At 41.1% G+C, this 21158-nt stretch overlaps 1 protein-coding gene across 15 annotated transcripts in view; it reads right to left on the bottom strand.

Moving 5' to 3' along the window:
• The window catches only part of AFDN (afadin, adherens junction formation factor), a 93749-nt gene extending 80420 nt beyond the window's left edge, over nucleotides 1–13329 (bottom strand). For 7 of the 15 annotated variants that reach the window (XM_019659479.1, XM_019659482.1, XM_019659484.1 and 4 more), the window contains exons 1-4: nucleotides 13138–13329; nucleotides 9456–9571; nucleotides 7580–7743; nucleotides 4920–5080 (exon numbers count right to left, since the gene is read on the bottom strand). In XM_019659479.1, the coding sequence (XP_019515024.1) occupies nucleotides 4920–5080; nucleotides 7580–7743; nucleotides 9456–9571; nucleotides 13138–13312 (616 nt within the window). In that variant the 5' untranslated portion in view covers nucleotides 13313–13329. The remainder of the gene's footprint in view (nucleotides 1–4919; nucleotides 5081–7579; nucleotides 7744–9455; nucleotides 9572–13137) is intronic. The other 8 variants (XM_019659480.1, XM_019659489.1, XM_019659491.1 and 5 more) reach the window with 5 other exon arrangements.
• Nucleotides 13330–21158: the final 7829 nt, after the last annotated feature.

Genomic DNA, 21158 nt, shown 5'->3' with positions numbered 1-21158 from the left:
CGAAAAACTAAACAAGGTGCCAATTTACAGCCTTATCTGAATTGAATGTTATACCACGGAAAAAGTTTTGAAGAGAGCGAAACAAGTGGAAGTCTGACGGCGCAAGGTCAGGCGAGAATGGTGGGTGTGGGAACACATCCCATCCAAACTCCAGTAGTTTTTGATGGGTGATCAAACTTGTGTGTAGTCTCGCATTGTCATGATGGAACACAACTCCTTTACAATTAACAAGCTCAGGACGTTTCTGGATGATGGATTCGTTCAAACTGTCCAATTGCCGACAGTACACATTTGAATTGATTGTTTGGTTCCTTGGTAGGAGCTCGAAAAACACACCACCTTTAAAATCCCACCACACTGAGAGCATAACCTTCCTCTGATGAATGTCTTTTTTCGATGTCATTTGAGGCGAATCATCACGTCAGGACCAAGACTGTTTGCGCACACATTGTTGTAAACAATCCACTTCTCACTTTAAAAAAGGATCGTTGTTTTTTTTTTTTTTTAGGGCCGGCTGAGTGGCTCAGTTGGTTAAGAGCTCGCTCAAGAGTTTGAGCTCTGAGCAACAGTGGTTTGAGTTCCGCCTCGAGCTGAGCAGCCGCTGAGCTGCCAACAGGTGGCAGGATGGCTCGGCTTAAAAAAAAAAAAAAAAAAAAAGGGTTGTTTTCATCAAGTTTAATGAGCATATTGCAGATGTTTATATGCACCGTCAAATGAACTTCTTTGAGTTCATGTGGAACCCAAATATCGAGCTTGCTTATGTATCCCAGCTTCTTCAGGTGGTCATGAACACTTGAATGATGGATGCTCAATGTTTCTGCAATCTCTCATGTCGTGTAATGTGGGTTTGACTTGATCAATGCCTTTATTTTGTTGTTGTCAACCTTGGTGGGCCACCCTGACCGAGGAGCATCATTGAGATCAAAATCACCAGCACGGAATTTCGTGAACCACTGTTGGCATCACCGTTCTTGTAGAGCATTGTCACTGTAAACTTTATGCAACTTTTCACAAGGTTGATGCGCATTCTTCCCTTTATGGAAGTAAAACAGTAAAATATGGCAAAATACAGAGTTTGGTCTTCTATTTTCAACTTGTAAAATCTCCAAAACTCAACCAAATCGCTCAAATTTTTTTTTAGAATAAAGGTGGAACTGTCAGCTGTCAAATGACATAGCAATAACTTAGATGCGAATGACTCTAGTACTTCCAAAAACGAACTAGTGCCATCTGTTGCACACATGCGTCATGACTTTTCCGAAGACCTAATATAAGCCCTAACATCCTAACATCATAAGTACAGCTGTAAGAATACCAGGGGAGATCAGTAAGGCCTCACATGCCCTCTACTATGTGTGACCTTGGGTAAGCTTTCTCCTTTTCTCACCTGCAACTTAAAAGAGCTAGACTAAAAGAGATGTGGATCTCCTAACACACGTTCTAAGTTTCCACGACTCCTTGCTTTTTCTTAATTCTAGGCAGTTATTCTGGCTACCGAACATTTCTTATATTCTCTTTTTCAACAAGTCTGGCATGGACTGCATTTTGACAGCTGGACTCACAGGAAAATAATGTTGTCTTTTGAAAAATCAGCCAGTCCACGCTAGTATCGTAGTGCAGACCTGCTGGCTCAGGCCAGGAGCCAGGCCGTCAACACCTCTGACCACATGCAAAGCCCCATGGCTTGAGGCCCCCACTGGCCCAATGCTGAGGACACAGCAATGACCGGGTCAGTGACCTTGCCTTCAAACAGCTTGCATTTGAGTTGTGGGATGCTGGGGGAACAGACTAACAGGAACACAAATAAAACTGAAGACAGTGGTCCATGTTGAAAAATACCAGCATCCTGACCTTGCATGGCTGGTAAAGGCTGCTCTGAAGAGCCAGCGTCTGTCATGGGCCCTGCATGACAAGCAGCAGTGTGACCACCCAAAGAGCTTTCGGGGCACAGGACTAGCAAGTGCCACCGCAGTGTACGACTGGGTAAGTCCGGGGGTCGCTGGCCAGGGTGGGCAGGCTGAGCTCCGCACAGGGAGGCCGTCAGACGCTGGCTGAGAGCAGGTCTTGCCTTCAGAGTTTCTTCAGTGGAAGGAGGAAGCACGGAGAAGCCCGCAGCTGTGCGTGGAGCTGCGTGTGAGGGGGGGGGGAGGGAGTGTGCACGTGGGGCCGGGGCCGTGGCTGGCACATGGCAGGCATCGACGAGCATTCATCGTGTCCCTTCTAGACATTTTACCTTCGTATTTTCTCACTCTTCTCCTTATTTTCTCTTTAGTGCATATGTTTGTAAGTCACTTCATATCCTTGAACAAGGTAGGAGATTATATATATATATTATATGCAGATAATAACTTGGGTCTCAAGAGTAATCTATTAGATTATTTATGGAACTAATAGTCTCCTAGTTTGAGTCACTAATACTACAATTCCTGTGAAATAGATAATGAAGGTTCAGTTACAAGGGCTTAGAGGGTCAAAATAAACTTGTGATACTAGGGTGGCCAGTAAGTTTCGAGGGCAGCCTCCGCTGTGACCAGTGGCTGCCTGGCATGGACACTCACTGAAACATGAATGACACTCTGTAGAAGCTCTGAAGCAAGGGGTCATGGGCCATCTGTCATGGTGGCAAGGTGAAGTGACCACATATTTCAGAACCAGGTACACAGACGACCTCACAATGGAGGCAAGAGAGACTACCAAGAAAATACAGAATAACGCTGTTCCCATGTCTATAACTTGAGTGTAAACACAGCTTCCCTTTGATGGGTCTGACCCACGGCCACATATGTGTAACTGGATTATAGCCATAAATGCGATCTGAGGGGGACTGACACCCGGCCACTCAGGCCTGGACTCAAGAGAAGGGGTCCACAATTAAGCAAACCTTCCCAGCCCAAGCTGTTTTAAATGAGGCTTTATAGAAACACTGCCAGTCCCAACATTCAAAACCCAAAACTAGTAAGTTAATGTACAGGGTGCAGTGTGATGAAGCACCTAAATGTGACACCATAAAAGAAAAGAACTGAGGACATATTAGGTCAGACATTTTTAGGAAATGCTGGATCAGTGAGATAGCCCTCTAATACAATGATTTTTTTTGAAACTCAAATGATTATGCTACTATTTTTTAACAAGTAAAACTAATTTATAACTAATTAGTACTTTATAACAAGTATTCTCTTCGCTGAATACAATTATAGGTTAATTACAAATAAAAGCTTTATGTCAAATAGCTAAACATATACAAAACCAATTTATAGCTCAAGTAGTCAAGTCATGTGCTTTAACTCTCTTCACTCAAAAATACAGAATCATCTCCAGGATGTGCTGGCAAGTGAGAAAACAAGGGCGCGGCAAGGGACTGGCAGGGACCAAAAGCCAGGCTTCTCCAATGGACCCTGTTTTGTAGATCTGACTTAGAAGCTATTAAACAACGTTGGATTTTAAAGAAGCAAACCTCTAGCATCAAAAGCAAAATAAATAAACCTAACTAGAAATCAATATTGGTATATAGCCATACAGACAGGAATCAATCATACAATTTGACAGTATATCTTTGTGGATATATTCACAAACAAAAATTTCACAAAAAGTTTAAAATATTTTCAGTATCATTTTGTTAGTAAAACTGTAATAGCATTATACTTATTTTGATATTATTACTATATATTATAGGAAAAAGCAAATAATTATGTTGTGGGGAAGAAAAAATTTTATGGTAAGAAAAAAAGATACCCAGATTTTCTAAAACCAAAGTAGTAATAAAAAAGCGTTTCCTAGTTCTGTCCACTCAGTGGGCTTTGAAGCAAAACCAAGCAGCCATGAGCATGCCTGGCAACCAAATGCTTATCCCACCAAAAGACACAACATTCCTGGTCTGGGCGGGAGCCGCACAAGGTGAGCCTAGGACGGAATCTCTGACACAGGAAAGCCACCCAGGACCACTGGGACCTTGCCAAAGACTCAGGTGCCCACTGGAAGAGACCCCCACCGGCTCACAGTGACAAGTCAAAGATCAGTAAGGACAATAACTGCAACAGAGGTAAACAGTGAGAACTTCTAAATCCATTACTTTTTTCCAAACCATTGCTCACTTGTATGATACTAAAGTAAGTATTTCTGTCCCACCTCTTTACCCCCCCAAAACCTAAACCTGTACCTCTATCTGATTGAGGAAATGGAGAAACAGGAGGAAAAAATGGTAAATGGCACTACAGGATATAGTCGGCCAAGTCTACAAAATCACCTAGGTTTTTTCTAAAACAAGCCAAGGATTAAGCAAACTGGAGGGTAAAATAAAGGCATGGGGGTTTGGGGAAGAAAGGCATAAAAAGACGTATTAACCAGCCAAGATAAAGGATTATCTGACACAATGAGGAAAATTTGAACAATGACTAGGTATTTGATGATATTAAGAAATTGTCAATTCTTTTGTATGTGATGATGCTGTGGCTTGTTTTGTCTTTGAAAAATCCTTACCTTACAGGAAAATGTATCAAAATACTTATAGATGAACTAACGAGAAATATGGGATTTGCTTCAAAATAATAGTTTAGGAATGGCAGCAACATATGTGGGAGTAGAGATGAAATCTGAGTTGTTAATTATGAAAGCTTCGTAATAAGCACATGGGAGTTCATTGTATCTTTGTCTCTTTTTCTGTATATATTTGCAATTTTCCAGAATTAACAACAACGACAAAAGAGCCATCCGGGGGAAAATATGTAACTATATGAACAGGACTCTTAGACTTAAGCCAACACTGATTTTGTACCAAAAGAAGTGACACATAGGATACACTTCTTTTACCAGGCCAGGTCACCCATTAACTTAACTAAAGCAAGGCCTCACGATTAAATAAGAAGTGTAATTAAGTAGTGGCCTCTAAACAAAAGTAACAGCAAACAATCGGAAACATGGACCTGAATCGGGGCGCCCATCTGAGCTACGAAATTCCTGCATCCTCTTCTCCAGTTTCTGTTGCCTGCGCCGCTTCATAACCACCTCGGGGTTAGAAATCGTTCGGGTAAAGCTGGTCTCAGGCATGTCTTTGTAAACCTCAGCAGCCAGCCGAGAATTCTCACTGTAAGAAAAGACACCAATGAAATTTTTTTAATTTTGTAGAAGTTACATTGTAACTGTACAAAAATCAAAATGGCAGATGTTTTGGAATTACATCTGTACCCACGTAGGTCTGTGGTATACTATTTACCATGCACTAATTAATTACTGTGGATAAAGAGTAAAGCTTCTCTCAATACAACCAAAGGCTGAACTAAGCAGAAATTTAGTTAAAATTTTATAGTGAGTTTATATAATTTAATTATTGTATATTAACAAAGCTAAAGGCAAATGTATAAATTATAATTTCAGTAATTTCCACCAGTCATCCTAAAACAGACCAAATGAGTGACATGACACTCCAACTACAAGAAATGAAGACTGAATATACTTTAATTTAGTAAAAATATGTCTTAAAAATATAGCAAATCTTGAAGAACTCAAATGGCATGATTTTTTAACTAGATTTACCCATGTTCACTTACTTGAAACTAAATTTTCAAAAGGAAAGTACTCCAAAGGTTCCTACGACTAGGAGTCAATTGTACAGAATGATGAGTTGAAAACTACATAGACCTGTATTAAGATTGATACATTTGACTGATGTTTGACAACAATACTTTAAGTGATATTCTTAATCATGAAAATAATTTAATTAAAAAGCAGCCAGGCTTTGATTCAATCAAGATGAGCAACTTAACTCCTTTAAAGTAGTTTTCTTAACAGAAATAATAGATCACCCCATAATCTGAATTGATAAATAGAACAAACCACAGCATGTTTTAAACTCTTCTTTGTATTTTTCATATATAAGCAATATATTTATACATGTTCTATCTCTTGTATAACTACACTCAATAGAGCTTTACTATGTAACACTTTACCCAAGACTTCACATTCATTATATAGGCGTCACTGCCTAACAGATTAGTATCTAAATCCACTGTGAATCCAAAGTGGGCTCCAATTCCACTCTAAAGGAAACATCATTCACTGACAAATGGTTAATATCCTCAACACATACAGAACACAGAATCAATAAAAAACGAAAAAGACTTGAAGAGGTCATCACAGCAGAACAATTTAAACACAGTAAAACCTTGGATTGCCAGTAATGTGGTTTGCAAGAGTTCCGCAAGACGAGCAAACATTTTTAATACATTTTAACTTGGTAAACAAGCAATGTCTTGCAATACGAGTAGTTTGTTTCTGGAACGAATTATGCTCGCAAACCAGGGTACTACTGTAGTTCATGAACATGTAGAGAGACACCTACCTTGCTAATGATAAAATAAATTCCATTTTTTCAAAATAGTATACACTGTGGAGACAGTGTACTGTTCTGTAAAGCCCAACAGCTCTGAGGGTACGAGGACATGAGAGGGCTGCAGAGGACTTTTCTAAGGGCGATCTGGCAAGGAGGCACCCCAGGCTGGCACCAAGCCACTCCTCTAAAATAGGTCCTAAGGGAACAGCCAGGTGAGTCCCAGAAGCTGTAGAACAAGTACTCACTGGGGTGCTTTTCACAATACCCAAAGCCTATAAACTACCTACAAACTACAAGTGCACAGAAGGCCGGCTACACAAATTATGGAAAAACTACAGACAGGATACTGCACAATCATTTAAATTGATTAATAGATTTTTCTGTGAATATACATTTGCGACTATATATTTATGTGAAATATCAAGTATATGTATATCTGTAAGTGAAAAAATGTCATGTGGGATGTTATAGTTTTAAGAGACTGTGATTGTATTTCTATTTAAAAACTCTACAGAAACATACAAAGCATGTCTATCTGTACAGCAAAAACAAACTACGGTCTTCTATGGCTCCTGAGATGACAGGTGACCTCGCTTCCCCTTCTGGCAAGTCTACATATCCTGCCTTTCGGAAACGAATGCCTGTTACTTCGGCAACAGAAAAGTAGTGTACAGACCACTGTGCAGTCACCACCAAGGCAAGTAAGAGCCCTAAGCATGGGATAACTGAATAAACTAACTAAACTAAAAACTGACAAGGCCAAATTCAGACCTGGAGCCTCCCACATAAGACAGGGAAAGGCTAGTTTCTTCTAATGTCTCTCTTCTATTATAATGAAAATGCAATGGTTTCCCTTATTCCCTCAGCTCTGAGGTCAGAAGCTCAAATATTTTTACCCAGGTAAGTACATCGAGCACGGGCTGGTGGGAACAAGTAAGGAATGGGAGGTGATGCAGCTAGAGTGAACTAGATGGTGCATCTGAACCTCAGAGGAGACAGCTGCTCTTCTCGCGGGTCTGGACAGTCTCTGGTCATGTTAAGCGCACCTGAGGTACATAAGAAACCATGGCTGCCTTAAGGACCAGAAAAGCAGAAATGAAAGGCAAGGCCAGGTGAAGATGAAGGAAACACTGGCATCCACAATCTACTCAGGAAAAACGGCGTTGTTAATCAGATTAGCAGGTCCAGAGAGATGCCATGTACTGTCGGCAGCAAGTCCCGACACAGCAGCCAGAGGACACCGAATTAACTTACGTGTCATGCCCTTGGAGAGGTCTGTCATCTTTATCAGATGCCTGTCTCATTGCCTCCTTTTCTCTCTTCTTCTTCTCCTTCTTTTCTTTCTTTGAGAGAGTTCTCTTGAAGTTCTGGATAACGCCTTCTTTTTCCTGCTTTTCAGGTCCGTTACTCTGAGCCTTCTGATGAAAGTAACATTATCACTATGCTGGCTACGACACAGAATCACTAATGCTCATCTCTGGCTCAGCGCCCTTCATCCCACAGGCCACAGCCAAAAGCAAAGCTACTGGAGCAGGGAGAGATGTGGGAATGAGAATGCTCTTTACGTCTGACTGGGCTGACAGCTACATGAGTTTACCCATCAAATCTTAATAATGAATTATACAGTCAATATCTGTGCATTTCACCGTGTATAAGTTTTATCACCATTCAAAACTAATAAGCAACAAGTAGGCAAATAAAAAACTAAATCCACTGCGAAAACTGGAGTGAGAATCATGAAATCTGATTTTCAATAAATAAAAATCCAAACATACATAAAATAATTTAAATATTAAGAAACCTAATGAAAATATGGAAATACTGAAGCATGTAAATCATTATCTACTTTAGAGATGTTTTTAACTTCAAAAGAAATGTTAAGAGCAGCCATAATAAAATGGCTTTTAATAAAGCAGTTAGAAGTATAGTTTGTGCAAAAACTTTCCATTTCTTTTCCAGATCTTATGTGTTTGCTTATTCTTCATTTATAACATGGCCTGCCAGCAGATGACAGAGACAAACTATTTTTTGTATAACTCAACAGGCTGACTAGTAGAGAATCTAGAAAAATAAAAAAAGGTTATTTTATTGGGAAAGAGCACTGCCTTCTGCCTTACATAATGTCAGGACTTCCATTACATTATGCCAGCAACTTTGGCAGTGTTCTGACCCTAGGAAGAGTTCTAGCACATATCAGTGAGGGTCTGTGGGCCACGAAAAGACACATCAGCTGAAATTGTGGTCAGAAAAGAAATAAAACATGGACAACAAATAAAAGAGCACAGCCATTCTTATTTATATGTATTTGCTGCTCGCTGCAAGCCCAACACATCGCGTGAGCGCGGGAACAAGCAAGGCCAAGGACGCACTCTGCATGCCCAGGACTCTTCAGCAGCGGACACTGACATCCCACAAACAAAACAAAACTTTTCTGCTGCCGTCTTTTCATCTTTTCCCAATGTGTTGGGGAAAAAATTAAATAGAATATTTTTCTCAAAATGTCCTTAACTTCTGCATTGGCTGTCACTGGTCAATACTGAATGCTTGTGTAAGGTGCCACTTGATTTGACACAGAATTCCAGTTTGTTCCGAAGTATATCAATATCACAGTATTTCACATAAAAAGAAGAGCGGCACAGAAATTCCAGACATCCTGCCGCCTGAGGACGTTTTAGAATCACTGTACTACATCATCATCCAAAGAAGCCTAAGAAAGTTGACCAATTCCTAACTTACACATACAATATGAAAAAGGTTTGAAATGTGTCTTATTAAGTTGTATCTGAAAGTTCACAGATAAATAGGTTATTGTAGTTTTATTTTCCCTTCTGATTTTTATTAAAACTTATTTTGACTTTATAACGTGGGGAAAAAACTGGAGCTATTACTTGCTCATTAAACGTTAGTAACTGAAGTCTGCGTAACTGAAAAGCAAGCAGCAGCATCTGGGGTTACGGGGTGAACCAGGATGAAGCAGCGAGAAGCTGGAATACATCTCCAGCCCTTTCTGGGAGGAGGGTGAGAGCAGCTCAGGAGGAGAAGCGAAGAAGCCGGCGAGCGCTTCACCGTCAGCGCCGGCCAGGCCCGCCCCGGAACCAGCCGGGCAGAAGACACTGAGGGGCGCGCCTACCTTAGGAGGAACGGCGTCGTTTTCGTTCTTAAGGACAAATCTGCCCTCTCGATCATCTTTATTCCAATTCAACTGCACAACGAGTGGTTTCTCATCTATATCCAATCTTCTTTCTTCTTCAAAACATGAAACGAAAACAAATTAAGCCATGGTTATTAATGGCTCTAGCTAATACAACATGTGGATATGCATTTAATTTTACAGACATAAAATACCTTATTACCTCAAGTACTTGCTGATAGACTGAAATGTAATTCAAAATGGTGACAGCTTTAATAATTAAATGTTTTGTCACTAGTATATGTCGAGTACCATGTATCCAGTGGCAGACACTGACCAGGGACAATCTCCTCATAACATTTAGAATCTAACTGGGAAAATAAGAGATATACACACGAACTATGGGAAAAGAGAAAGTATACAGAACTTTGCTATAATCCTGCTCCTGTAACTCAAATTATCTCAGCTGCAACAGGAAAATAAGGGAAAATGTTAACATATCACAGAGGTTGCAAACATTCACAAGGTTCTCCTCCTCACTGGTTATGCTACATGCTATCGAGAATGGCAAGGCTCCGCCATCACCAGTCCTGGAAGCGATTACTGCACATCTTCCCACCTCTGTGCCCTGGACCCCGTCTCCAAAACTCACCATCCTTAACTCTCACACCCCCCCTTTCTTGGTTAGGATAAGTGCTCAGTTCAGTGTCATACTTCCTTCTTCCTTAGAAACCTAACAGGCCTCTGGGCACACTGAGGGACTCCCAGAGCCCCACACAGCCTGGCCACCTACTAGAAGCCTACAGGTGGCTAAGATCATCCTCCAGGTAACTCTACCTAAGATGAGCTAAAATGAGGGCAGCAAAGATAGGAGGCAGTGCTGAGGCGTTCCTGTGGTGAAGGAAGCAAGAGTTAAACTTTAAACTTAAAAGACAGATAGACCTTTTAGTAAATGCTGTATGAGTATGTAAACAGTAATGTTAATTTTCGGCATACAAGAATAAGAACTTCTAAGTTATTATTTTATCAATTGGTAATATGAGAAATGAAAACCAGAGTAACAAGTCAGTGACTGAATAAAGAAATTTGAAATTCTGCTACAAACCAAAGTAACTGAGTTGTTCTTGTTGCGAGGTTTATGCTAAATAAAAATCCTTACGGGGTGTTTTTTTGATACCTAATATTAAGAACAAATAAGTATAAATCATAAAACAAAAACAAGGTGAGATAGTCTAAGGCACTGTGCCTAACTCTTCAGTGTAAATATAGTTACAATTTAAGATACCATCTGCCTCAGTGGTTCTCATACTTGTTTTAAACAGCAGAATCCTTTTTATCCCCCCACTGATTTCACAAGGAACCCAGTGGCTGCCCTGGGGTCGAAGCACAGGTTGGGGCCCGGAATGGAGCCCAGTGGAGCTCGCTGAGGGGGCGTTCCAAATTCCGAGGGAACCCTTCCGCCTGTGGGGCGCTGCGCGTCCCGCTGCCCCAGGCACCCCCAGCCCACACGTCAGTCATTCTTTCTGCAGGCGGAACAGCTGGTGACAAGCTGGGTTTTCCACATGCTGCAAACATCAACAAGCACTGCCCCAAAGCACCATGGGCAGGAAATGGAAGCTAGGCAGGGCCCAGAGGCACACACCCCACCCTCAGGGAGTGCTTGTGATGAGAACGCAACGGAAAGTGCAGTTTTCCTTTCATTTGATGCACAGTATTTCTTCAAACAGCCACAACGTTGTTAGAGTATACATACTTACTAATTTGCCTGATGGTAGCTACTCAATAAAATGAAGCGTCAGGTACTTACTGCCTTTGGCTAAGGGGAGGGGGGCATTAAAAACCCACGGACACACTATGGGCTCCCTGCCCTGAAATGGACGGAGACTCCGCACACTAGGTAGGGAGGGCCTTCCTCATCTCGGAGGTCCAGGTGGGCCCACTGCTCCGAGCACGGAAGTGTGGCAGGACAGAGCCGGACTGTGCCCGCTGGTCTACTCACGGCTGTGGGGAGAGGCCGTTTCCTTCTTTACACATCTCTATTGTTTTCAATACCTTACAAATAACATATTTTACTTTTTAATTAAAAACAAATCAAGTAAAGAAAATCTAAAGGAAACGGTTTTTTAAAAAAATCAAAATGACTGGAATTTTAGATTTCAAATTCCAATCTTGCATCATATTATGGCGAAGACTTCACTTGGGGTATTCAAATTACCAAAACGGTGCTGACAGAAAAGGGTCTGGAAGTGAGAGGCTATGTGTAACCCATATAACAAAGACTCTGAGGCAAAAGAAAAACCAATCTCAGAAACCCATCCAAACTGCAGGCTATCCTCTATCGCCCAATGCAGTCTGCGTATTATTTCTGTAGGCGACACCCTCATAGCCTTAACAGAGCAGTAAGCAACCTGGCCTTCCATACACACTCCCAGGAGAAAGTGGTCATGAATCCACACATCACCAAAACATTTAGCCCAATTTCAAATGTACAAAGAAAGCTGTATTTCTGAAGTCAAATCATAATCATAATCATAATAATCGTAAGTTCAAAAAGGAGTTGTGGGTGGAACTTAACAGGTATTCAGTTTGGGTTTGTGCTATATATAATCTTTTATTTGCTGTATTAATTGGATCTTTTTTACAGGTGACTCAACATTTCTAAAGCACTCATAAAAATTTATATTTCTACATTTTTTTATCACTCTCTATTATTTTTTGAAACATTTAAGAGTAGTGGCATACACCATGGCCCTTTATCCCTTTACACTTCAATATGCTTTTCTTAAGAACAAGAATATTCTTTATATAATCACAGTACAGTTATCAAATTGAGGAAATTCAATATTGCTAGAATGATTTTTTCTTGTGAAATAAACATTTTTAAATTAGTTTCAGCTGTACAACACAGTGCACTATACTTTTTACCCCTCGAAGTGACAACCCCCCTCCCCCAATCCGCTGCCCCCTTTTGCCCCCATATCATACATATCTATTACAAATCCCTTGACTCCACTCCCACACTACACTCCACGTCCCGTGACTATATATATTCAATTATAGTTGACATACAATATTATACAACATCAGCTTCAGGTGTACAGCGCAGTGATCAAGCCTCTACCCCATCCATGTATATTTCTACATTTCTAATCAGTCCAACTTAAATTGTCATTTGATACAGATATAGGATATTTTCAGAAATGTCAAATATTAAAGCAAGGAGCAATTACTAACTACGTACACGAGTTTCCTCCAGATGCCCTAATTATCCTTCCAAAGAATAATGAAAATACGCTGTTTCACACCACAAATTATAGTGAGACTGATGACTCATGTTCATATAATATTTAACTGAGTTATAATTACCTGTAATATTATAATCTACACATAAGAGTTACAACGGAATATCTCTCCAAAAGCAAATAGCATACTATTGTATTATCAATGTATGTGACACTGAGGTCTGCTGGATAATTTTAATCAGGAAATGCCACGCTGCTTATCTTAGGAGAAATAAGCACACATACAATTATGCCACCCCTTCTAACTCCCTGCGCACTGCGCCCCCAGCCTCGCCAGGAGGGGCAGGCGCCCAGGAGCACGACGGTGCTGGTTACAATGCACCTGGGCAGGGGCTGGCGAGGAGCTGCCCACTGCCCCAAGTGGACAGACACACACTGACCTCCGCTGACGTGCACTTCGTAGAGGGAATACTTCGGAGAGGACAGCATTCGCATATCAGGTCGGAATTTCTCTGCCAGCGTTTCGATTACATCTTGAGTGGTGGCAGTACTGGAGACCCGAATACACTTTGTTGCAAAGTTTCCAGCAGCTTTATCTTGAAAATAAAACCTCATCACTCCATGGAACTCCAAATCCTAAAAGAAAACAAAATGATACATTTTTGGAAAAACAACATTCTAAAAAGATTCACTTTTCATAACAGCACTAAATGAAAAAGGCTATTCACCACTTTTTAAAAATGTTTTATCCCCTTAAACATCTGAGGCAGAAACTAAGAGACACGGGATTTGGGACAAGTTACGCACAATTTCTTTTGCCTTCCTTGTCTCGTGTGGAAGGTGATGGCCAGAGAGCAGCGATGTTAATGACAGCCACATTTATTGATTCTTCAGCAAGTGTCAGGTACAAGGGGACATGCATTATTTTATTACGTCTTTACAATAACCCAGTTAAGTAGGTACTATCATTATTAAACCCTGTTTTCAAGGATTGGTCATTAAGACTCACAAAGTTTGAGTATCCTGTTCAAGCAGCTGTGTGGCAAATTCAGCACTAAAACCCAGAGCCAATGAACGCCACAGCCTGTGCCACCTGTCCCTGAGTGGCCGCCCAGCTGAGAGATTATAACGAGGCGACTCTTAACAGCAAGGAGGAAATGTTGGTCTCACTCCTGCCATCATGTGAATAAATGGAATCGCTTAACTTTGCAGACTATAATTGTAACTAATTGCCCAAAATCAACAAATGCAATTTAGACTGTTCTCAAAACCTTACTTCTAGAGAAAAATACAATGCAATTCCAGTCAAAAGAATCCTATGCCAGGCAGGCGAAGGCCTTTTGCCACGTAACCTAAGACATAGTGGTTCATATCCCACAGGCTGGGAACCACTGCCTCGGAGAGAAGCTACTTTTTTTTGCTGGGTTACACTTACCTGGGGATGTGGGAGGGCCAGAGTTCCTGTGTGCCCCATTATTTCCCTGAACACAGAAAAAAGCACAATTCCCAAGGAAACCCCAAGGAGCATTTCTAACTCCAGGTCACTGGCTGCCTCTGGCTGCTCAACTGTAGTCGTCCTCGGTTCCTCTCCTCTCTACCCTCCACACTGATACACAAGTTGCTCCATCATCACAATAGATCCAGAATCCATCCAAGATCTCATTAAAACTAAGTCAGATCATGTCATTCCTTAGCTTTACTCTTTTCTACGGCTTTCTATTCTCTCAGACGTCAAATCTCTACCACGGCGCTCCAAGCCCATCTTAAATTAAGCTTTTCTCCATTTTCCCCCAATGCGCCGGCTCTTCTGTCTCAAAAGCCGATTCTTCACTGATAATTATGACCTAACAAGTATGGATTTATTTGAAGCAGGGAAAATGGGATATCAGGATAGGGCTAACGGTATGAGCTACACGACAATTAAACCAGGAACTGAGCCGAGCCTCGGAGCTTTCCTGCGCTTGCCCCTCTCTGACCGCTAGGCAGCACCGTCCCATTTCCCACTGGCCCAGAAAAACCACAGGAGAAGTGAGCATGTGTGTTACCACACTGCATCACAGACCCCGGCTGAAGGAGGGCCCTGGTGATGGGTGGCGTCTGAGGAAGCTTGATGAGTTAGCAAGATGAGAGCTCTATTACCAGGAGTCCTGCTCTGCTCTCTCAAAACCCCACAAACTGCCTCTTTGTCCAGCCTGGGTCAGGTGGCAAAGAAAGTCCAGTTGATCCCTTTTCAAATGTTCCCAGCTGTTACTCCGGCAATCCTAAAACCTTTGTAAGTAACAATGAATGTGAAAGATGCTCCTCAACTGTAAAACTGTGTATATGTGTTAGCTACTTACTCAGACACTCACTCTGTGCCAGGCCTGTGCCCCAGGTCTCCTGCACCCCACTTCCCACCACAGCCCCCTCCCTCTGTAATCGGCCAAGTCCTTCCACTTTAGCTTCAGTCTCTGTCCAATGCGTCCTCTGGAGGCCCCTAAGCTAGCACTCTAGGAAACAAAAATTATTCTAACAATTTACTTCCATAAATCTAAGTTCTTATTATGGGAATCATATTGTTGCCCCCAGACACTGATGCTCCCCACTACCTGAGTTATCTTTATATTATCATACCGAACAGCCTCAAATGTTAGCGGACAGAACTACCAGGCTCCTCTGAAGGCACACCCACACAGAGTGACTTCGACCAAAGGGCACGTTAACAAAACTCCCTGGTACTCAATCATTTTATGAAAAGACTCGTTTTACATAAAGCAGCTAAATGTACCTATGGGTCCCAAAAGACACGAAAGCACCAGTTTCTCTGAGAATTGTCAACAAATAATTCCAAACTACCAGATATTAAAGCAACACACACACCACCTGTGGCTGGCCCACCTGAGCACAAAGGAAAGAACCAAGAACAACGTGATAGAGGCGAGCATGGAAAGGAGAGGGCAACACCCTCCATCAGCCTCAGGAAACCCCCTTACATGTAGATTACTACCCTCCATCGGTAAACAGGAAACTGCAAATACAGAATCTCATTACTAATGTGGTTCAGCTACTGATCTTACACAAAAAGTAGAGATACATGGAAAAAAAAAAAGTATACCCAAGCACAGAGACACAGTGTCTCCAGCAAGCAACAGCACTCACGTGCCCCAGAGAAGTAACATTTCTATGCTATTCTATCAGATATAGGATAGAATAGAGCAACCTATAAAAATTACCTTTGATATGATTTCATTTGCACTAAATAAGTGCTAATAAATAACCATTAATGCAGTCTGCCTGGTCACCTTAACATCACAGGTATTCCTATATCTGAACATACCTGTCACTATGATATTCCCTTAATAAATTAATAGGTTAGTATTCTGTTTAATCAGCCAATCATAAGTTTGGCTGGTGTAAGGCCACAGAATTTTATCAAATCTAAGAAGACTGATAAAATCAAATTCCTGAACCAAAAACTGGGTGTGTAGTAATCAAACTAACAAACAATAATTATAACTAACATGTTAAAGACTACCAGTGCCAAATACTGAGTTCAGCATTTAACCCCCCAAACGAAGAGTTAGGTACTGTCATCCCCTCTGTGCTGTGGAAAGAAAACTTGGGTGCGAGGCGGGTCAGCGCCTCGGCGGGGATCACAGTGCTCGCGAAGGAGCAGGGCTGACACGCAGCTGCATTCGCGGGCCCCAGAACCGCAACCTTTAAACCATCACCTCCTCTCTGCTGCCTCTTCTTCAACAGTCACTTCATCGTTTGACGGGAATTTGATACCAATTTTTTTCTTTTTTTAGAACAGGTACAAGAGGAGTTTCGGAAAAAATAAATGGATGGATGAGTAAGAGAAACCTAAAGGTCAGAGGTCAGTGACTTGCCACGACTGAGCACCCACCGAGACAGACCTGGCCTTCAGATCCAGGTGCTCTGAGCAAAGGCCCAGGTTGGAAGCCTGCCAGGCTCACTCCACACACAGCACCCATCAGACTCATTACTACTGGTCTGGGGACCTGTCCACTCCACCCGCAGTGGAGAAACCTGGGGGTTTGCAGCAGGACAGAAGCAAGCTGGCATTTCAACTTAACAGCTGCATCTTTGAGTGAGTTATTTAACATCTACTGAGCTCCAATTTCCTCAAACAAGCTTGTTTTGAGGAGTAAAACTCTATAAAGCAGCAGTTCTCAAGCTGTGGGCAGCAACCCCTTTAGGGGTCGAACGACCCTTTCACAGGGGTCACCTAAGACCATCGGAAAACAAAAAGATATTTACATTACGATTCATAACAGTAGCAAAATTACAGTTATAGAGTAGCAACGAAAACAATTTTATGGTTGGGGGTCACCACAACATGAGGAACTATTAAGGGGCCGCGTTAGGAAGGTTGAGAACCGCTGCTATAAAGCCATCTAGCCATCATCGGACACAGCAAGTGCTCAGCTATCAGAGAGTCTTCCTTCCCATCTCTCCCACTAGACTGTACCTTTTCTGAGACAAGGAAACTTCATTTATTCATTATAGTAGGTCCTCTCTCAGTCTCTAATATAATGCTTCATACATTAAAAAAAGAAAAAAGAAAAGAAAAACTATTCCAGTAACAACATTCGATTCTTCCAGTTGTGGTTGTCTGTTCTCAACTGATAAAGGCTCTGAAAAACAAAGCTTTAACTTTCTAAGAAACAGCCACGAAGTCTCAATAACAGAGCTAATATTCTGATAATGTTGAAGCCGACATAGTTATAATTTTACAAAGACAAACGTTTCCTTAAAAAAAAATAAAACTCCCTTCTTTGTGTTGGTTATACAAATCACCCATAAGAAAAGAACACTTAAAATAAAAAACTCTAAGTGAAGTGCCAATTGCTAGCAGCATATTTTCAGGAAGAAATTTGGAGCAGGTAGGATAGCAACTGCCTGTAGTTACTTTAATGGGTACAGCCAGTGTCCTTCATACTAACCTCAGTAACTTAATTCAAAGGGAAGGAAAAGGCAACACAACAATCATGTTTCCTTTCCTTAACGATTGTTTACCTAGGAAAACAAGTTTCTGTTTTCCTAAAGGTATATGTTTACCTTTGCATAAACTTTTCCCTGAGAAATATAATCACTAATGAATATTACAACAGAAATGGAACTACTACTTGGGGTTGGGTTAATGAGAACTCTGAAAGAAAAGTTTAATTTTTATCATAAAGAATACAACAAATAAAAAAAAAACCATAGAAGGCGGCTATATGAAATTACTAGAGAGCCAATGCAAGTAGCAAAGACTTAGATGGAATTTTCTTTAAAATATTTTATCAATCTCATTAATTAATGAAATTGATAATCAATTGGCCTTCTCATCCACATTTGTAGAGACTTGCCAGGGCAACCCCAATGTCCTTTAGCCCAAGCTCATCAGAACCATTTGTTCTGAAGCTTCAACAGGTCAACCATGCCAGCCTCACGTTTCTTCTCACTGCTCAGCACGTATTTAAAATCCACTTCCTAGCCTGCAGCAAAACAACACGGACTTCAAACAGGTGATCACCGTGCCAGCCTCCTATGGAGGAAACGGCAGCTGACAGGACAGACCACTTCAAAACGCACTCCCCCGCCCCCCCCCACTTTAATCCTAATGCTGGTGCCTCCAAAATATGTACAAAATCTTAAGGAAAGTACAGCTGTGCCTTCAAAACACACACATTACCAGCACATAAAATGACCAATTAGACAACAGCCATTTGACTCACTTTGTTAAAAACAGTAATAACATTTGAGTGTTAGCAGTTTCGGTAGAGGACTGAAGAAATCCTTGATATGGGTTTTTGGAATCTTGTATACACTCTATTTTTTGAAAGGTTGTACCTCAAAAATAATCCTTAAAATTATAGGCATTTCATTACCTAAAAGTTTTACAAGACAAACAATACTTTTGAAAGCTTGAAAAAAATACAGTAAAATATCTCCGCCAGGCCACAGCTCACTCATTCCCAAGGGACCTTTCTCCACCTCTCTCCTCCCACTCTCTAGTCTAATGGGTCGGGAGCTCTTACAAACCTGGTTTCCTTTTCCTTTTTCTTTTTAATTAATTTGTTTTTTAATTACAGTTGACATACAATATCATAAGTTTCAGATGTATAACAGTGATTCAACCTTTATATAAATTGTTTTCTAACAGCACTAATTACCTTATAAACTTATGATTTCCCAAACTATAAAAGTTTTCTGTACAAAATTAAATAAATGAATTTGCTTAATGAGGAATTACCTTTTCAGATGTTTTACCTCTTTAGCCTAGGCCTGAATTCAAATCCCAGTTCTACCATGACTGAGCTTAACTTTGCTGAGTCTGTTTCTGCATCTATAGAAAGGGCACAAGGACAGTATGGCCTTCCATAGGCACTGGTCTTCTGCAGGAGGAACGTCTCTGACCCTGCAGTCCACATCTGGGAAGAGCGTTTACTCTCTCCCTGCACATGTGTATCTGTCTTTGTAATAAAATGACTCCATTCAATATTTCTGTCTAAAAAAAAAGGAAGAATCTCTAACACATCACACGGCACACCTGTTTTGTTCAGTGTGGGCCAGCTACGGCACTTCTAACACCTCGATGCTGGCTTACCGAAGCTGAGAAAGCCCAAGGTCATTGGAAATGGGGAAAAGTCATCTTCCAGGGGAAGGGCAAAAGTTCTCTGGACTAAAAAACATGTAAAACACACACACACCACACACACGCAAAGCAGGTCTCCCTTTTCATAAAGAAAAATCCATCCAGTACCCAAACCCCCAAACATTATAAATGAAACAGAAAAACTCTCTATAGAAAACCAGCCTGCTGTGAAAACCAACAAGCCAGCATATTTTAAATGCCTCAGTTATAACTGCCAACATTATCTACTTAACAATTGTCTGCTCACAGCCGCTAAACATTTGTTAACAAGGCAAGTTAAACCTGTGCTTTGCGCTCGGCTCCAATGGAACCAGAGATCTGCCCAGCCCTTCGTCAGCACCATGGTGGGTGGAAAAGCACAGTCCTCCCCACAGTACTCCTATGATGTTTTAATCTTCACGTCTGAATGATCTTTAAATCTATCACTCATTTGTATATTAGGGGTTTGAAAGATGATCAATTAAAGAACACATTAAACCTGCCTGACAAGAGCAATGATCACATTTGTGGTTAAAGAATATGTCTGTATTCTCATGCAGTCTTTAAATACTACATTTGTACAAATGTACAGCCTTATAAAACAACCCTAAAAAGCCACCTGTCTAGCCCAAAGAGCATAACCGATTTTGCCACAGGTCCTTTGAAGTCTCATGAAGCCAGGAATCTGTTCTCAGAATAAAAATTTTAAGTGCATAAAATAAAATACAAAGCATTACAAAGGGGAAAATTACATTAAAGCAGATTTATGAAAATATTAAAATGTGGTATAGTAATATAAGTGCTAATCAACATGAAATAAGATCTAGAGCGGGTTCATCCAACTCTAATATTGAAGTAGATATGACTATAAACTCGTACGTGACAAAAACGCTAAATTTCAGTCAGAGGTTAATAAAAATGTGTTCACTGAAAATAGAGATGTAATTTATTTTCTCATCCATGTTCAAGACCCCATGAAGTGTAGTCACAGACCTCAAGTTACGAAGCCCCTGTACAAACTGCAGGGATGGTGCCTCACTATCTAGCCAAGCAGTACATCTTTCTCGGACAGACAGCTCGAGAGCTAGAAGGTAGGGCCTTCATCTCATGTAGCTTTGCTGATGGGGCTTAATTTTAGCATTAGTGTCATTTAGACCTATATTCAAACCATGGTTTATGAGTGATCATTTTTCCCACTTATTAATGAAATGGGATAGAGCAGAATAGATTCCTACCAGGTACAACGCACCCTGGGTAAGGAAACAGGACAACTACGGGCTCATACAATTCTAATTCCAGTTATTTCTGTGTATGCCCTGAGCTACCAGGTAAAATGCAATTTTTTTCTCACTATGGGCCTCAGTTAAACCGGTTTCAATTGAAGAAAATTTCGTGACCTCAGCACTGCAGCATTGGGACTGGCTACTTCTTTGTTGTGAGAGCTGTGCTGTGCATTGTGGGATGCCTAGAACATCCCTGGCCTCTGTACGCTAGATGCCAGCAGCACCCACCCAGTGCTGACAACTGAAAATGTCTCCAGACATCTGCATATGTCCCCCAGGGGACAAAACTGTCCCAGAGGAGAGCCATGGATTTAGAACAAGTCTGGCACCTCTTCAGAAAAACGCTGTAACTCTAGTTCCTTCAACTGTTCTCCTTCCTGTGACGTAATTCCAAATCCACTTACTATTTTGTTCTCTTCTCTTGAATAGAAGTCACGGTTCTATCCTCCCAGCCTGAAACAGCTTCCAGAGCTGATCACAAAAATCCAGATATGTCTGATCAGCTGCAAATATACTGCTAATTCTAATGTACATGTTATTAATGTAATTTAAGATT

Source organism: Hipposideros armiger, unplaced genomic scaffold (genome assembly GCF_001890085.2).
Source record: "Hipposideros armiger isolate ML-2016 unplaced genomic scaffold, ASM189008v1 scaffold_299, whole genome shotgun sequence".
NCBI lineage: Eukaryota > Metazoa > Chordata > Mammalia > Chiroptera > Hipposideridae > Hipposideros > Hipposideros armiger.
Note: the sequence above shows the minus strand (reverse complement) of the source record. Positions and strands in the feature narration are given on the sequence as shown.